Below are 18,007 nucleotides of genomic sequence, written 5' to 3' on the forward strand. Positions count from 1 at the left end.
AGTCTTCCATGAAATTTACAACTTGCATACCCTTCTTCGGAGGATTGTATCTACAATCTGATAAAGGAAGGTTCCAGAAGGTGACAAATAGGTATTTTTAAATTGTACAGTTTCTCTTAGGCTTTCTCTAAAGTAGGCCCAAAGTTACATTCTCTTTTCTCAGAAGTCCTAGAAACAGCTGCTTAATAATATGGCTTATTGTCTTTTCCCAATTTTCAAGATCATCTGTAATGCTGGAGCTTATTATGTCCCAAGTGGAAAGGGGTCCTGGGCTTTTCAACAAATATGAGTGCTCTGAGCAGAAATCTATCACTGATCAAGGAGCTAATTCGAACTAATTTCCTATATAAGTAGGTGGTGTCCATTTAGCTTCTGCTGTAACTACACAACCAACCAAAAATGTCAAAAATCATCTGTCTGCATTTTAGCCCTATCGAAACAGGAGCCTCACCAGGTGCACCTTAACTCTGAGGAATCCACAGACCCAAAAAATCAGAGACCCATGTGGATGGCAGTGAGGTACCACCACCTCCTGAGAAGTGCTGGCAAAGAAGATGGGGGCGGGAGGGGGTGCTCTAGACAACCTCAGATGTTTCCTGTGCAGCAGGATAGAGATACTGAGATGCAAGGCAGGAAGCATGGAAAAACTAGAGTGAGGTTTAGGTATTCAGCAGCTTAAAGAAATGAGGGCTTTGCATTCTTCCAGTCACTGCATAGAGTTCTAAAGGTTGGAAAACCTCTTCATTCTGCCTCCTTCCCCCAGGATGCTCTCCACAAGGAGCACACAAACCCCAGGGGGTATTAAAAACAATCAATCAACACATTGGCATCCTTTCACAGTTAAAATGCAGAATTTAAGCTTTACTGGTGTTTCTCATAGACTCTGACTCTGGCGCCCTCAGGTGGCAGTAAGCGGGACATCTGGGGGCATGTGCAGCTGGGGGTGCTCTGGTGTGTACGGTGACCCACCCTGTTTCCAGCTACATGGTACAGAACAGTATAATACTAATTTTTAAATGAAATTATGCCTTGCAGAGTGGACAGCAGATTTTAGAAAAACATTTCCGCAAAGAAACTGCTGACTGAAGAGATGAGCACATAAAGATCCTGTCCGCTCTGGCACTCTTACTCCCATCAATGACAATATAGTCATGTCTGACAATGATGATATTCATATCTAGTCAAAAGAACTGAAACTCTCAAAGAGACAGCTGAAATATGGAATTATACTCGCTATTGTTACTGGTGAGCTGTGCCTTGAGACATGAGCTAATGATAGCATGAAGGCTTTGCTCTCAGCAAGATGGTAAATGAGGTGCTGCGGGTGGCGGGGGTAGAGGTGTTGCAGAGGGTGGGACTCAGAACAAACCTGGAATATAATTAACACCATAAAATTGTCGGCTGCTATTATTTGAAAATAAGGCCTTTGAATTATTTTTAAAACTTTAATGGTATTCTTTCAATTGTAAAGTAATTATATACTATATGGATATATAGTAGTAAGGTTATGTTTCAATGAATGAAAAGCACATTGAGGATACATTTCAAAAACTTGTTTTTAACCAACAGTCTGGAGACTGCTACTATCGAAATAACTGTGTTGAGGGGGAAGTGGTGTCCCCTGGATGCCTTCCATTGGGGATAGAAGTACTCCATGTGTTCTATGACCCTCTTCTTTTCCCTACCACATGAACAAGGAAGGGACTGTATACATAGAGTAAAAGCAGAATCACAAATGAGAGTTGCCACCTTCAAATCTTGAGGTTCATTTTACAAAAGCTGCCTCAGGGGTATGGTATGCAGGTGCCTCCCTTCTTTCGCAAAGTCGGAGAAATGGGATTAAGTCTTTCTTATTGAGGAAACATTGAGTACACGTTTTCTTGGTTCTCACTAAAATCTATTATATGGTTTGATTTGCATAACATTTCTGGCCACTTTTCAAGGGGTCACAGCCAACATGATAATTCAGGGTCCAAAATTATCTGTGGTAGGTCTTCTGTCCATAAAACTTTCAATCTCTTATTTCTAACTGGATCCTCACTGTCACACATTGAGTGCAAGAATAAAGTCAGTGAGGAAGAAAGGTGAGGAAGAATTTGAATAACTAACAAAGTCCCTTCTAGGGCCCACATTTTATTGCTGTCCACTTGGAACCTTGACCATAGTTTGCTTCTTTACTATACCTCTCTTTTTGACTTATTTAGATATTTTGCCTCGCACTGGGGGGGGGGACACCCCTTAATTTTATATACTTCAATGAGTATACTGTTTCCTTCTCATGAGACAATAAGATATAGGATAAGTTTATTTTTTATTTTTGAATTACAATTTTAATTTATTTATTTACTTACTTATTTAAAGAGATGGGATCTCACTATGTGGCCCAGGCTAGGCCCTAAGTCTCAGGCTTAAGCAATTCTCCTGCCTTAGCCTTCCAAGTAGCTGAGCACATGTCACCATATCTGGCTTGTCTCATATTTTAAAACACTATTAGATACATACCAGAGCTAGCAAGTCTGAAGTTTGCAATAGTTTTGTTGCAAAGTTGTGTTCTGGTTTATTCTAGAATCAAATTATCTTAGGAATGTTCTCAAGCTATCACCTTATACATCAACAAATTTTCCCTAAATTAGTTACAAAATACCCTATAAGTATTGTATGATAATACTGAAATGCAGCTGTAAGTGCTGCTATTATAATAATAACCACACCGGATAATTTTTGTCAAGCACCACTTGCCAGGCACTATTCTAAGCAATTTTCATATTTTTAACACTATGAGGTAGAAACTATTATCCCTGATTTACAGATGAGGAAAATGAGGTATTGGTGAAGTCAAGAAACTTGCATAAAAGCAGCTCATCAAATAAGTGGGAAATCCAGGATTCAAACTGAGATACTTGTTATTAAATCAGGTTTTTTATCCTTGTCATGGTTTATGTGAATGAGAGTCTTTTAATCTTTTTGTAATTTAGCAAGAATTATGTACTCTAAGGACAATTCACTTCACCTGTCAGGAAGAGCTGCTACCCAATTTTGAAGTCAACAAGGGACACCTCTAACTTAACTCACAGATGAAATGAGAAATGACAAGGAAAAGGAGAAAATATTTAGTATCAAATGGTATTGAAATAGACATATCAGCCAGGCACAATGGTGTATGCCTGTAATTGCAGTGGTTCAGAAGGCTGATGCAGCAGGATCTCAAGTTCGAAGCCAGCCTCAGCAACTTAGTGAGGCCCTGTCTCAAAATAAAAACGAAAAGAGAAGAGAAGAAGAGAGGAGGGGAGGGGAGGGGAAGAAGGGGAGGGAAAGAAGGGGAGGGAGGGAAGGAAGGGAGGGAAGGAAGGAAGACATATCAACATTAAAAGTTGCTACATTTCTCAACTGCTAATGTATAAAGAGACAGCATGTTTCAAATCTGGACTCCCAGGCCAGACTGCCTGGGATCCGTGCTGTCAATCTCTGACTTCAGTTTATTCATGAGCACAACAGAAATAATAATAGCAATACATATTGACTTCTGTAGTCTGAGGTTAAGTGAACCAATGCTGGCAAAGTCCTAAGGTCAGTGTCTGGCACATGAATGCTAAGTTATTTATTTGAAAAACAAAAGAAGACTCTGATGAAGGAGAAGGAAGGAAGAAAGAAAGAAAAAAATCTTAAGAGTTATGGCCCTTTCCAGCATTCTTCCCACCTAACGCTGTGGGAAGTTAGACTACAAGTGAAGCAAGGAGAAGTTTCCAGCTCAACATTGTTTATTTATTTATTTTTTTGTAGCCTGAAGATCTGCCACAGTGAAGAAATCTACTGTGGAAGCAAGTTTTAGTTGTGGTCTCAGCTACGGCATCTATCTTGGTCAAACCTGGCCTTCAAGATAAACCAACACCCACGGAGGTGGGAACTTTTACAGTTACTCTGGCTGACATACATCAGCCTTGTTGATTCCTGGTGGTAAAGTCATCCTTCTTAATCACTGGCAACAATTCTTCATCCCTGGGCCCAAGAGATAAGAGTTCTAAAGGAAATCATTGCCCTCCGGCTTAAAAAAAAAAAAAAAAAAAAGTAGAGAAAGTTTACATCTTCTTGACACACACAGAACAAAGTGAAAATTTAGAGTAAACACGTAGAGATGAATAAAAGGCCACTCTTATTGCTTTTTATAGCTGACATGGTCTCAAGGAGCAGACCAACAGATATGAGTGTCCAGTGTTCCAGGAAGACTGCCACGTGGAACCAGAGGCAGCTTTCCTTTAATATTCTGGAGTTGAAAGAGTTCCTTTTTCAGAAAATGGATGGAAAGGCGGCAGACCTTTAGTTCAGAGTTGAATGAGCCCCCTTTCCCTTCCCTTTTACCTCTCCCTGTCCCAGTTTGGTCCTGCTTGCCTTGAATTCCCACAGTGCTGCCCTATGTGCTGCTGAGAAAGATAATCAGCTTCCCTCTCCCCTGCTGATGAACTTGGCCTGATGCTGACACAGCCATCTCCTGTTATTGTAATCAGACACTGAACTAACATACTGAAACCACACACTTTGATGTGTTTTGACTAAAACAGCATAAGGGTACTCACAAAGAGATAGACTTGGAATGCATGGTCCATGAGAGTCTAGTCTCAAGCCAAAGACAATATGTTCCAAATATGGAGTCACTCATGGCAGGGGCGGGGGTGTTCTGGTGACTGCCACAGTACCCTGACTATTCCCACCCAAGCATCTCACATACAGACATACACTTCTTTTTTTTTTGTGGTGCTGGGGATTGAATCTGGGGCCTTGTGCATGCAAGGCAAGCACTCTACCAACTGAGCTATATCCCTAGCTCTGCACTTCTTCTCTTAATACTAAGGTTGTAACATACCCATAAGTGTGAACTCTCTCCTTCCTTACACAAATCATCTCTTGGTTTTCTCCCCTTTTTATCTCATTCTCAGAAGGACTAGATAGTTGGGAACTGAGAAGCAAAAGCTCTTGGAAAAGCTCTGACTACTAGTGCGTGGTATTCACTATGATAAATAACTCTTTATATCCTTTCAAAACCAAAGGAAAGAAAACCTAGAGATGCTCATAAATTCCCACAGGTCTTGGTCTGTGCAATGAAAAGGCTTTCAGTGGGAGCAAGAGGCTACTGGGAACAGTGTGTTCTCCTCAGTTAGCTTATGGCATCTTTCCTAAGGGACAGTCTTATGAAAGTGACTGTGGGAATGCTAGCATCTTAGATTTCCTTCCTCCTGGTTACTCACCCTACTCCCCAAGTGAGTAACCAGAGTAGACGAATGGTTAAGAGGCTTATGGCTCATCACACATAAAATAGCCAAAATTAATTCAGGCACAGGAAAAGTTTCACCTTCACTTGTCATTGAGAAAAACCTTCTCTACTGTACTGTGCATCCATATGATCAGAGATCTCAAAACCCATCTACCTTATTCCTCAAAAGAGATGCTTTGACTTATTTCTTATGAATCCTATCACTAATCTCTTAATTAAAAAACAACCAAACTTAGATGGATTGCAGAGTAGTTGAAAGGGAAAGTAATTCAACCATAGCTCCTTGAGGCTATAGTACTACTAAGCTGAACACTTTAAAATTTTTAAATTTGTTCTCCTTTTAAGTTTTGTGACTTCTTTAAAGCATTTACCTTTTCAACCCCTGACATTTTACTTTTCATGTAGATGGAACTTGACATCAATTTGTTTTCTTTCTTAGAAGTAAGGCAGTCAAATACAGGAAATGACACACCCCCCCGGACATCCTCACCAAAGTCAGGAGAAGCAGAATATAATGCTTGATTATTTTATCCACCAAAATATTTTTAAGAGGATTGTATGTTTTAAATTAGAAGGCTTAAGTTGACTTCTTAGGCTAAAAGATGGCTTGTATTCATGGGATAAAACATCCATGAGTTGGCATGAGAAATGACTTAAGGTTGCCTTAAAATCTTAATTATCAAAATGATAATTATCTGTAGTTGAGAGTCACCTCATCACTACTTAGCTACCCTGTTGCCACTCAGTGTAAGAAATATCATCAAATATAGTCACACTTTTGCTGAATTGTTGTGCACATCACTGATAGTTCCTACAAAACATTCCTATGACAATTCCTTTCACTGTGAATTTTATGTTATTTGACAGGAAATTTTAGGTTTTCTATAATCATTCATGAAAGAAGTCTTATGGGAATACATAATATGATTTTACTAAATTTGTTGGGAACAAAGAGGTCAAGGAAGGAGGAAGAAATTTTGCACATGTCTCCAGGATAGAGCCCACCCATCTTCTTTGGCTATTCTTCAAGGCCACTAACTGTCTTCTGGTAAGTTGCTATTTGTCCTGTTGTTCCACTTTTGCTCATGATATTATGTGACAGCTTTCCCATCCTTATCTTTCTTGAACTTTCTGTGGCCCATGGCAGAGTTGCCCACCTCCTTACAACTTCCCTCACTTCTTGGAACTTCTAGAAAGCCCTTGGCACCAGATTTTTACTTTTTATTATTTTTGTTTTTGAATTTTTCCTGTTTTGTGATATAAGTCACATCTTCAACTTCAACTCTTAGAACTGCTGAGATCTAAACCTCTTTAGATATGTTCTTAAGCTCCAAACCTTTATTTCTTCCTATGAAACACTTTTGCCTAGAAAGGCAGAATTAATATCCTCAAAGTTCTGGCTGCCCTCTCTGCACGTCCCCAACCTTTCACCTGCACCTCCTCTGGCCCAACATACACTGCTTGGGGCCTGCCATCCTCACCTCCTCCCTGCCTCAAGCAGCCGGCCAACTGGTCCTCTCAATTGCTGTCTCTCACATCATCTCTTCTGAGCCTGTCCCTCACTTCAACGCTGCCTCATTTTAAGCCTTCATCGTTTCTTCTCTGGATTTCTGCACCAGAATCTCCCTCTCAACTGGCATCCGCACCTTCCAGTCTGCACTGCTAGACTTCCCAGCTCAGCTACCCACCCCAGCCACTACTGTCTTAATTTAGTGTCCCCTTGTCTAAAATCATTTGGTTAAAACTACAGATTACTACAGCATCTGGTAACTGTCATGTGTGAAACTTGCTTGCTGTTTCTGCCTTACCACCCTCCAAGTGACCACATGTGCTCTGAAACAATAGAAGATATGTGTCATGTCTCTCATGCCAACCTGCCTCTGCCTAGGCATGTTCCTCATATCAGAAACTCCCTTTTCTCATATTTGCTTGGTTAATATCTATTCAAATTTCCTTTTTACCTTTCCCTTTTTCTTTGCAGTGCAGGGCTTTCAACCCAGGATCTTGCACATGCCAAGCAAGTGCTCTTACCACTGAGCTACACCCCAGCCCTCTTGTTCACTTTTTAAGACCATAGCTTTTTTTTTTTTTTTTTTTTTTTTTTTTTTTTTTTTTTTTTTTGCGGGGGTGGAGGGTACCAGGGATTGAACTCAGGGGACCCGACTTCTGAAACACATCCCCAGTTTTATTTTGTATTTTACTTAGAGACAGGGTCTCATTCAGTTGCTTAGTGCCTCACTGTTGCTAAAGCTGGCTTTGAACTCCCTGTCTCAGCCTCTAGAGCCACCGGGATTATAGGCGTTCACCACCACGCCCGGCTAATACCATGGCTTAACTCACTTTTTTTTTTTTTTTTTTTTTAGGAAATCTTCCTTAAACTAATCTATCTCTCGACTGTTCCTAAAACTACCAGTTCTTGATGTGAGGAGGGCTTCCATACAAACTGGGATTTTTATCTTTATCAAAACTCACCACATGATAGTGTCACTGCTTACTGATTTTCCCCTCCAGCAGTAGGCAGACTGGAGCTGTATGGAGCTCATCTTCTTATCCCAAGGCTCAGTATGCAGACCCAGTGCTCAACTGTGTTTGTTGGGTGAAGGAACAGATTCAAGGGGGGAACCTGTGTCCCATAGATGCTTTTTGGGTCTGAGCCTTGTAACTCTGAATATCCTTTCTTTAAGCTGTTTTGAAATACATTGTACATTATCATTATCTATAGTTACCTGACTGTGCAAAAGACCTAGGCCCTGTAATCTCACTATGTTTCCTTAAGTGCTACCGCATTTGAGTTTTACTTTTCAGGGGACACCTTCTAGGTGGGAAAAACTACTGGCCTCTTTAAAGAGAATATCCAGTTGGGCTGGGTTGTGGCTCAGCGGTAGAGCACTCACCTAGCATGTGCAAGGTCCGATCCTCAGCACCACATAAATAAATAGAATAAAGTTATTGTGTTCAACTACAACTAAAAAATAAATATTAAAAAAAGAGTATCGAGTGTCCTTTGCTAATAAACCGTTCATTCAAAATAGAAGCCCCAAACCTGACCATGACCTTCAAAGACCTGCCAGATTGCTGCACCCCACTTCCCTGGCCTCCTTGCTCATTATCAAGAACACAGGGCCTGCTCCCACCTCGTGGTCTTCATAATTGCCCAGAATGCTAAAATGTTCTTCCTCCAGATAGATGCCCATGTTACCTTCTCAGCATTGCCTTCTACAGCTCCCCCTAGAACCTCATAATTCCTAGAATCCTGCTTCCATGTTTCCCCATTTCCTAGAGTCCTGCTTTCCTATTCCATTTCCCCCACTGCATCTGTCATCTGGCACACCGTGTATTCCAACCATTTCTCTCAATAGATGTCAGCGGCCTGTGGGTAGGAACTGTAGTCTGTTTCATTCCCTGCTGAACTCCCAGCATCTCATTCCTCGTACACAGCAAGTGCTCAGTGATTGATCTGCACACTAGATCATGGTCTGCAATATTTTAAAAAGCAAACAGAAAAAGGACAATCCAACTAAAAAAAAAGTGCAAAAGAGTCGAATAGATGTGTCTCTAAAGAAGGTGTATAAAAGGCCAATAAGCACACAAAAATACATCATGTATCATGAGGGAAATGTAAATCAATTCTATAATGAAATATCACTTCATACCCATTGGCAAAAGCATTATTAAAAAAAATAGAAAATAACAAGTGTATGTAAGAACCCTTAGGCATTGTTGGTGGGAATGTAAAATGGTGCATCGACCGTGGAAAACAGAATTACCATAAAAAAAATTAAACAGAATTACCACATAACCTAGCAATTCTACTTGCCTCCTATGTATGAAAGAATTGAAAGCAGTAACTTGAAGAGATATTGGTGTACCTATGTTCATAAAAGCCTTATTATTCACAATAGACAAAAGGCGAAAGCATCTCAAGCCTCCATGAATGGATGAATGGATAAACAAAATGTGAGATACACATAAGATGGAAATTTAGACTCATGAGGCAACATGGATGAACCCTGATGACATTATCCTAATGAAAAGAGACAGACATAAAAAAGACCAATATTACACCATTCTACTTATGAGGTACTTAGAGTGGTTAAATTCATGAAGAAAAAAATATAAAAAGTGGTTGTCAAGGGATCAGGGGAAGGAATAATGGGGGTGGTTAGTGTCTCAAGGACACAGAACTTCAGTTTGAGAAGAGGAAAAAGTTTCGGAGTTGGATCCTGGTGATAATGGCATAAATACGTGGATATAGTCAATGCCACTAAACTGTACACCTAAAACTGTACACCATACAATGACAAATTTTATGTATGTCAATAATTTTATGTATATTCATGCTGTATACCACAATGAAAAATAAAAGGAATAAAGATAAAAAATAAAAGCTCCTGCCTGAAACTCTAATAAGAAGCCTACCTCATAAGGCAGATATGAGTGAAGCTACTGAGGCTGAGGCAGGAAATAGAGGCCTAGGCTCTGCTCACTTTGCTCAGTACCTCATTGCTGCCTCCTGGGGCATGGACCCCCACAGAGATTCAGAGCCATCATAGAGCAGGGAGAGGGCTCCACCCTAAAGTTCATCACAGTAGCTCCACAGTTCTTATGACAGGAAGGTAAACATCACCCTTGGCTCCATTTCTAGAAGGAACTTAGTTAGCAAAAAGGAAAAATGCCATCACTAACTGGCCTTAGGACAAATTCCACATTGACTTGTTTTTAGAGAAATCACTGTATTTCCCAGTGGCAGGGAAGAAATACCAGAGGAAAGAACAACATTAAGTCACTGACACTCACACTCCATAATCATTAATACCTTACATTTTCTGAGCCCTTTCCCATAACAGCCAAATTCTCAAAATAATCCTGTCAAGTAGGAGTGAAGGGAGTATAATCTCCAATTCACAAGTGAACAAACATATGAAATTCACTGGACCTTATCCATGCAGTGACAGAAGAAGAGTTGCCCTTGGGATAATCGTCACTAACATTTATTAGGGATTTATTAATTAAGACACTGGCTCAAAGTTTTCCACAGACTATTGAATTTCATATATTTAATCAGCCTGTTAATATCCCTATTCATGCAATAGAAAAGTAAGGCTCAAATAAGAAATAACTCTCCCTAAATTAAATAGCAGATAAGTGGTAGATTTCACCGGGCCATCTTATCCTAGAGCCTGTATCCCTAGCCATGATTATTCTATCTTGCCCATTAGCACCATTGATTCTGGTTCTTTGGGATGGGCCTAACACAATGTTTCCTTCAGCCCTGACACAGTACAACTGGTGAATCCCTTGGTCACTGTGTTTTCCAACTCTAAAATGGGCTAGTACTTGTAAAATTAATCAGTACTCTTATTTTCTAAGCCTAAATGTAAAAAGACACCATTTTTTTTTAGACTAAGAAGAGATTCCTAGATCTTTTAAAATTATATAAAATTTTTTGTACAACAATACCCTTAAGATTATTAGAATAGTCACATTTGGGTTATTTGGTTCACTGTCCCCTGGTTTTCCCAGGGAATATTTCTCCATAGGATTAATAATCTGTTGATAGACAGAGACTGTTAATAATCTGCTGACTGTTCTCTATCCTTTTTTGAGGGATTCTTCAGAACTTTCTGAGGATATGTCTGCTTTATTCTCCAGAAACTAGAGAGAGGAGACATGCTTTGTGGTTGATTAATAGGAGGTCATTCAGTCTGCAAGGCCACCCCATGGGCTGCAAGGGCTTTAGGCCAACTGAAACAAATATTAATTTGGAACAGTGTCAGGCACAGGCTCCAACTGAACAACTCTAATGAATAGGCAACGGAAAGAAAGGGGCAAAGTTGTTGCAGGGCTCTGAGCCAACAGCTGGAGCTATTTCCACCCCTCATGAGAAGCTTCTGGATAACTGCTTTCACAAAGACCTAGAAGTGGCTTCTTTGAAACCACCAAAGATTAAGTATACAACTCTATATAGAAAACCTATATAGAAGGATGGTGATTTATTTACTTTGTTACAAATATAAACGCCAGCTCACTAAACTAGTGCTACCCTCCTGGAAGGTGTGATGCCCTGAGCATGGACCCAGCACCCCACTCACTCTGGGATGATGCTTTTCTCACCTCCACTCCTCACCTTGATTAAGCCCTGACATGCTATGGTGGGGCTGGTCCTCTCCCCTGAGAACCAAGGAGGGGGGGTCTTACCGAGTTCTCCTTTAGCTGCAGCCCTTCCCCGTTAGGAAGGGAGGACCGTCTCTTGGAGTTCCTGTTTGGGGTTGAGGTAATGGCCCCTGCTTTCTTCTTCACAGTGAGCACCTCACAGCTGGCTTGATCTTCATTGTGTGTGCTCTTCCCGGCATTGATAACCCTGGAGAAGAAGCCAGAAAAGCTGATCAGACAGAGTGGTTCCCGGAAAGCTGAGCATCTCCCTCTCAAGGGTCAGCCAAGGGGTCTCCAGAGCTGGCAAAAAAACTAAAGCACCACTTAAGGCAAAGGACCTTATGGTCTCTATATTTTATCCTCCTGAATAAACAGATTTTTAAGAAATGGAATTATATTAGCCCCCACTGGAACACACACTGAAAAAGTTGTTCTGAGATTGGCTCACATTCACAGGTGTTTGATAGACGTGATCAACTCCACGACCCATTCTAGTCAACACAGGAGGCAATCACTCCTTCAGGTTCATTTGGAGCCTTAACATTGTGGCAGTTACAAGGATGACAGACTGGTTGGCTCAGGGAATTGTGTTTCCTCTAAGTGATAAAAGAGGAAATCCACCTTCGATCTTAGCAACCAACATGGTGGCAATTTACAGCACGTTGTGAACTCTGAGCAAATAAAGAATCACACTTCACTATGCTGTGTCCATTTTACTCACACCCAGGGAAGTGAATGGATCAAAAGTGTATTCTTTTAAAAGCATTAAATTTTTAGTAACTGGGGATTGGATGCTGGCCTTGCGCATGCTAGGCAAGCTAAATCACCAAGTTAAATCTTCAACTCTTTTTTTTTTAATTTATGTGTTTATTTATTTAGAGACAGGGTCTGCGTAAGTTACTCAGGTTGGCTTTAAACTTATAATCCTTCTGCCTCAGTCTCCCAAGTCACTGGGATCACAGGTGTGGTGCATGGCTATTTTAAAAGTGTTTTAATCCTCCATCTTTTGTCCTGTAGAATAATGCTCATCACACTGGGCTATAGCACATTCTGGTTTGGACACTAAAACACCCATCATAATAATAATACCACAGCAGGTAGACTTGGCCTTGTCTAATTACTAAGCACAGGGATGCTTCAGAAAACCACAATGTGTCTTCCATACACCATCCCTGTGTTAGGCGACTGAATACTCATCTTCAGCACCATGATGTTATTAAACAATTAAGCAGCAGCTAGAATAGATTTCCTGAAAGACAACTCTCCTTGATTTGCCATTGGTTGTGTTTCCTTTCTGAAACTTCAACAAGGTCAAAGTAGCCAACAGTGTGGAGTTCACAGAACTCAGTGGCAAGGAAAAAAAAAAAGGGTGGTTTTGGTATTGTTTGTTTTCATTTAAGGTAAGCCAAATGGAAATTTACTCTGTGAGTGTGGTGTGTGCACTGCTCTGTTCATACAGATATACACCCTCCTACCAGTTAAGTAAAAAAATTATCATTCTCAAATGACTTTTAAAAAAATTCCCCCTTAATTATAGACTCGAATAAGCTGCGGAAATAGTAGAGTCTTATGTACCATCTTTCCCCAGTGGTAACATCTTATATAACTATGGTAAAATATCAAATCCAAGAAATCCATGTGGATACAATACCATCGCCCAGACTACAGACTTTATTCAGATTTCACTAGTTTTTCCATCAAATACTTTTGAGTATTAAAAATCATTTACCTTCTGTCTGTCCTCTCCTGTCCTTGGTAGTGACATTAAACTCCAAAGCTGACCTAACTTCACCAAGAGGTCCCAGAAACCTTACTTTATGCATGAAAAACCCAGGGCCCTGGGAGACTGTGACCCGCACAAGGTCACAGGGCTAAATGCAGCAGAGCTGTGAACACACTTCCAAGTCTGGAGCTCTTTCTGCCCCAGCTCTCCGTTGAGTTATTTTCCTACTGTGCACCTATTCCTGGCGGCACGTGGTTCAGAGGTCTGTGCTGCTGTGACTCATCAAAGCAGGAGAGCCGTGAAAGAAAAATTACTGGTGACCTTACTTTGCGGTATCACACTGAACACAGCGAAATATCAAAAAGCCAGAACTGCCTATCTAGTGGCTACATGGCAGCCCCTACCCTACAAACCTGTCTGTTTAGTCAGACAGTTGATTATTATCCAGATAATAAAATACTAACAAATATCATTATCAAAATATCAATTTAAAAATCAAGCCCTTTAACACACACATAACTCTTATCCACCACCACCTCCTACCCCCATCTTTTGTGTGGTGCTGGACTTGAACTCAGGACCTTGTACTTACTTGTTAGGCAAGTGCTCTACTACTGAGCTACATCCCTGACCCCTTACCCCATATTTTATATCATTTCAAATTCCATACTCTAGACAACTTTATTAGAAAATCCGGATTCTTCTCAATTGTGTTCTCCAAAGTTCAATCACTATCAACTCAAACATTTTATTTTGCTCTTCAAAGGCAAAACGCTTTTTTATCAAGTGTAAAGAAAATCTTTAATTCATCTAAAAATAAATTGAGGAAAACTTGTTTTCCCAAATTGTGGAGTTAATACACTCACTACTTGGCATTTGTATCAGTAGCTACATTCTGTTCTTGTCTTTTGCTTTAGTGTGAAATTGGCGCTCCCTTGAGAGCAACAGGTACTTTTCTTCATCTAAATCATACCTGGCGGTGATGCTTATTTTGAACGCTTAAAATGTACTGAGACATGAATCATCATACTTTTGGTGATGTTATTTTCCAATCTCTTACAAAGAAGGAAAATATTTCCTTTGAAATTAAACTAAAGGTAATGGACTGTGAGATGAAGAGCCCGGGGTCTCTCTGCAGAACATGACACATAGCAGGCGCTATTGATTAAACGAAGGAATGAACCAGACAGAAATTAACCCTGATACTTCCTGATGGGAGAATGCCACAGTCTGGCTGGGCACAAATCACGAGTTACTCAAGCAGGAACAAACTTTATTTCCAAACTCCACCAGCACACTCCACACTCCCCCGGAACTCTCCCGAAGAACTCCCTCTCCCGGAACTTCCCCAACCAACTCGAACTCCCCAGGCAATCCTCCGAGAACTCCAAAGTAGCGGGCACCCGCACCCAGGTGGACAGTAAAGGTCTAATATACAATTGAATCAATCCAGCATCATCTTAATGGCTCGCCTCTCAACCAATACTATTGGCAAAATGCCAGGGGCCATTCCGACTCTGCTGTGGCTCTCAGCAGGAGAAGAGTTATGTTATCTTAAACTTGTTGAAGGCTGTCTACACGCCAGAGATCATTGTTAGCATTTCATATGTAGCAATTACTCATTTCATCCTCTTGACAACTCTGGTAAGTAGCTGTCACCATTAGAGTCTTTTAAAAGATAAGCATAGTTAGTGAGTGGCAGAGTTTAGTCAAGTTACTTCTGCAAATCTCGGTCCTTAGGTGTATTTCATGAATCAAATTCAATGAACTGCTAAATTTGTGTGTTGGGCAGGAGGATTTTTAGTCACTTAAAGAATTAGGTAATTTGAACATTTTGACCCAGCTATCCCACTCCTTGGTTTATACCCAAAGGACTTAAAAACAGCATACTACAGGGACACAGCCACATTAATGTTTTTAGCAGCACAATTCACAATAGTTAAGCTATGGAACAAATCTAGGTGCCCCTCAATAGATGAATGGATAAAGAAAATGTGGTATATATACACAATGGAATATTACTCAGGCATAAAGAAGAATGAAATTATAGCATTTCTGGCAAATAGATGGAACTGGAGGTTATCATACTAAGTGAAATAAGCCAATCCCAAAAAACCAAATGCCGAATGTTTTCTTTGATATAAGGAGGATCCTGATTCATAATGAGGATGAGGGGGAGCATTGGAGGAACAAAATTTAGATAGGGCAAAGGAGAGGAAGGGATCAAAGGGGGCTTGGGGGTAGAAAAACAGCAGTGGAATGAAATGGACATGATTATCCTAAGTACATGTATAAAAACATGAATTGTGTGACTTTACTTTGTGTACAACCAGACACATGAAAAATTGTGCTCTATTTGAGTAATATGAATTAAATCACATTCTGCTGTCATATATAACAAATTAGAATAAATAAAAAAAGAAAAGAATTGTGTAAGTTGAAGTTAGGACTAAATTAAAAAGGAAAAATGTTAGACGGTGAAGGGGAAGGAAAGCTATTGTCTCACAATACAGAAAGTTTATACCCACTTTTTTTTCAAAACATAGAAGAACAGCACATATCTTTCTGGGGAGAGAGACAAGTAGCAAACTTACTTAATTTGTGTGTTGTTTTAACCTACCAACCTACCTTCAACTGAATCACCCCTAGGTTTTCTTTCTGTCCTTGTAAAAATAGGTAAACAGAATTTCAAAGACTCAGAAGTTAAAAGTCTTATGTGTATGTGATAGATGTAGCTTAAAGTTATGACTTACATACCATGTGACCTGGAGAACATAAAAACAGCAGCAAGTGATCCATTCTGCACTACTCTCATATCCTTGGGAAACTCGTTTTCCTTCTTTCAATTGGTAAAGTACACTAGTCCCTTATTTTGATAACCAGCTCCACTTGAATTTTAGCAGAAAATTCCTGCTTTTAATTGCAATTTTTAAATTATGAAGTTATCTGATTTCTCAACTTTTCATAAACTTGACTTCAAGGACATTCATCTGATATGAGAACTTGCATCAGGGTCCCCATACCTAAATACAGGCAAGTAAATATCCTCAAGAATTCTTAAATTGTGAGCCCTTGCCACAAAGATCACTGGACCGAAACACTCATCATTGTGGCTGTTTTCAAAAGGATTTGCACACAACAGTGAATCAACAAAGACAGTCAATCATTGATGTGGTTTGAAGGATCCTCCAGTGCCACCTATTAGGTGTCAAATCATTCATCACCAACTCCTCCTTCCCCTCCAGAGGCACCCAGAAGAGCAGGGACAAACTAGTTCAAACTTGCTCTCTGCTAATTCCCAGCTCTAGCTGTGGGTTCCTGGGCAGGTTACTTTGTCCCTCTAAAAGGGAGATGCTAATAATCACTTCCTGTCATGGAAGAGTTGTGAGAATTAAATGGTCTAGCTAAGAGCACTCAACAGTGCCTGCATGCTGAGAGCACTCAATATGCTATTTAATATAAAAGATCAAATACAAAAATAGCTGCCTCTTCTGTTGGACCCAGGGGACTTTATACAGCCAGGGGACTCAGAGGAGAAACTCCTCCTCCCTCCCTCCTCTTCCATCAGCTTCCCTTTGCTGCCTCAAGGACACAGGCCACCTCCACACATTCAGAACCCTTCAGTGGCAGTGGCATGGCAGGACACTGCCCAGAGCAGGGGACCTGGACAAGGCCACTTGCTCCTGAGCCCTTCTCTCAAGCCACATGTGATGGTGCTGAAAGAATCCCACATGATTACAAATTCCCAGCCAAAGCACCTGCACCAGACCCCAGTATCCTGGACTCAGAAGCTCAGGTCCCAGGTCCCCAGAAATAAACAAAAAAATAGAGAATTCACTTTTATTTTTAGAGGAAATATAAAGACCTGGAGAGTTTAGGCTTAAAAATTCACCCTGTTGATACTGCTCAGCAGGAGTAATTACACTAGTTAAGGAAGAGCTATTTTATAAGGGGCATCAGGTGAAGTGAAATATTGCTGATTCATATACAATTGAGACGCAGATAGAAAACTGCTTTATGGGGGAAATGAATCTTTTACGGAAGACAAAATGCAGCCACTGATTATGACAATTCTCTTTCCCAGGTAACCTCTTAGGCCATGCTTTGTGTTGCTCTCTGAAGCAGTTGCTGATCACACAGGTAGGCTGGGGCAGAAGATAACTTAATTCCTAGCTCCTGGGGAGAGAGAATAATGGCTCTTTCTTAGGGTACTGGAAAATCAGGGCTCTGACCAGGGACCTAATCCTTTGATAACAGCCATCAGCTAAACCAGCCAGAGGGTCAGCGGGAATTCCCTAAGGAATGATGGCTTCTGGCTTCTACTGGACAGTTCCAGCCAACTCTGGGTAGGAGGGAAAAATGGTGGTCACCCTCACCTAAGCCAATGCAGTTAATAGCAGTCAGGTGTCACCAAGGTGGAAAAAAGACAGGATGAAACAAATTTGCTGTGGTTTTGGAAGGTACCACTTAGCAGAAGAGGCAGCCGGTTGAAAGCAGAATAAACACACCCAGGGAAGTGTCCTTCTCTCAAGGCACAACCCCAGGCCGCCTGGCCCCAGGCCCTATCTGTGGCTAATGAAGGGCTTAGGGTTTGCAATCAGGGGTTACAAACTGGGGTCTCAAAGGTCACATTCAGCCTAAAGATAAGCTGGTGTTTAAAAAGTTTTGTTGACACGTTTTTTTTTTTTTAATTTAAAAAAAAGGTAAATTAGTTGCCAATATTTAAAGCTTGGTTTACATTAAAATAAATTTTCTCAATTCTCTTAAAAACTGACTACACTTTGTCACATTACTATGTGATAACAATCAGCTGGACCTGAGGGGAGGCTTTTCCATGATGCTTATAAACAACGTTAATTTATTTC

General features: G+C 40.5%; 1 protein-coding gene across 1 annotated transcript in view; it reads right to left on the reverse strand.

Annotated features, from left to right (window-relative positions):
* PPM1H (protein phosphatase, Mg2+/Mn2+ dependent 1H) overlaps positions 1-18,007 on the reverse strand; it is a 256,215-nt gene that overhangs the window by 152,760 nt on the left and 85,448 nt on the right. The window contains exon 2 of the mRNA XM_081311513.1: positions 11,465-11,627. Coding sequence (XP_081167639.1) covers positions 11,465-11,627 — 163 coding nt within the window. The remainder of the gene's footprint in view (positions 1-11,464; positions 11,628-18,007) is intronic.

This window comes from Spermophilus citellus (assembly GCF_964194105.1).
Source record: "Spermophilus citellus genome assembly, chromosome: 10".
NCBI lineage: Eukaryota > Metazoa > Chordata > Mammalia > Rodentia > Sciuridae > Spermophilus > Spermophilus citellus.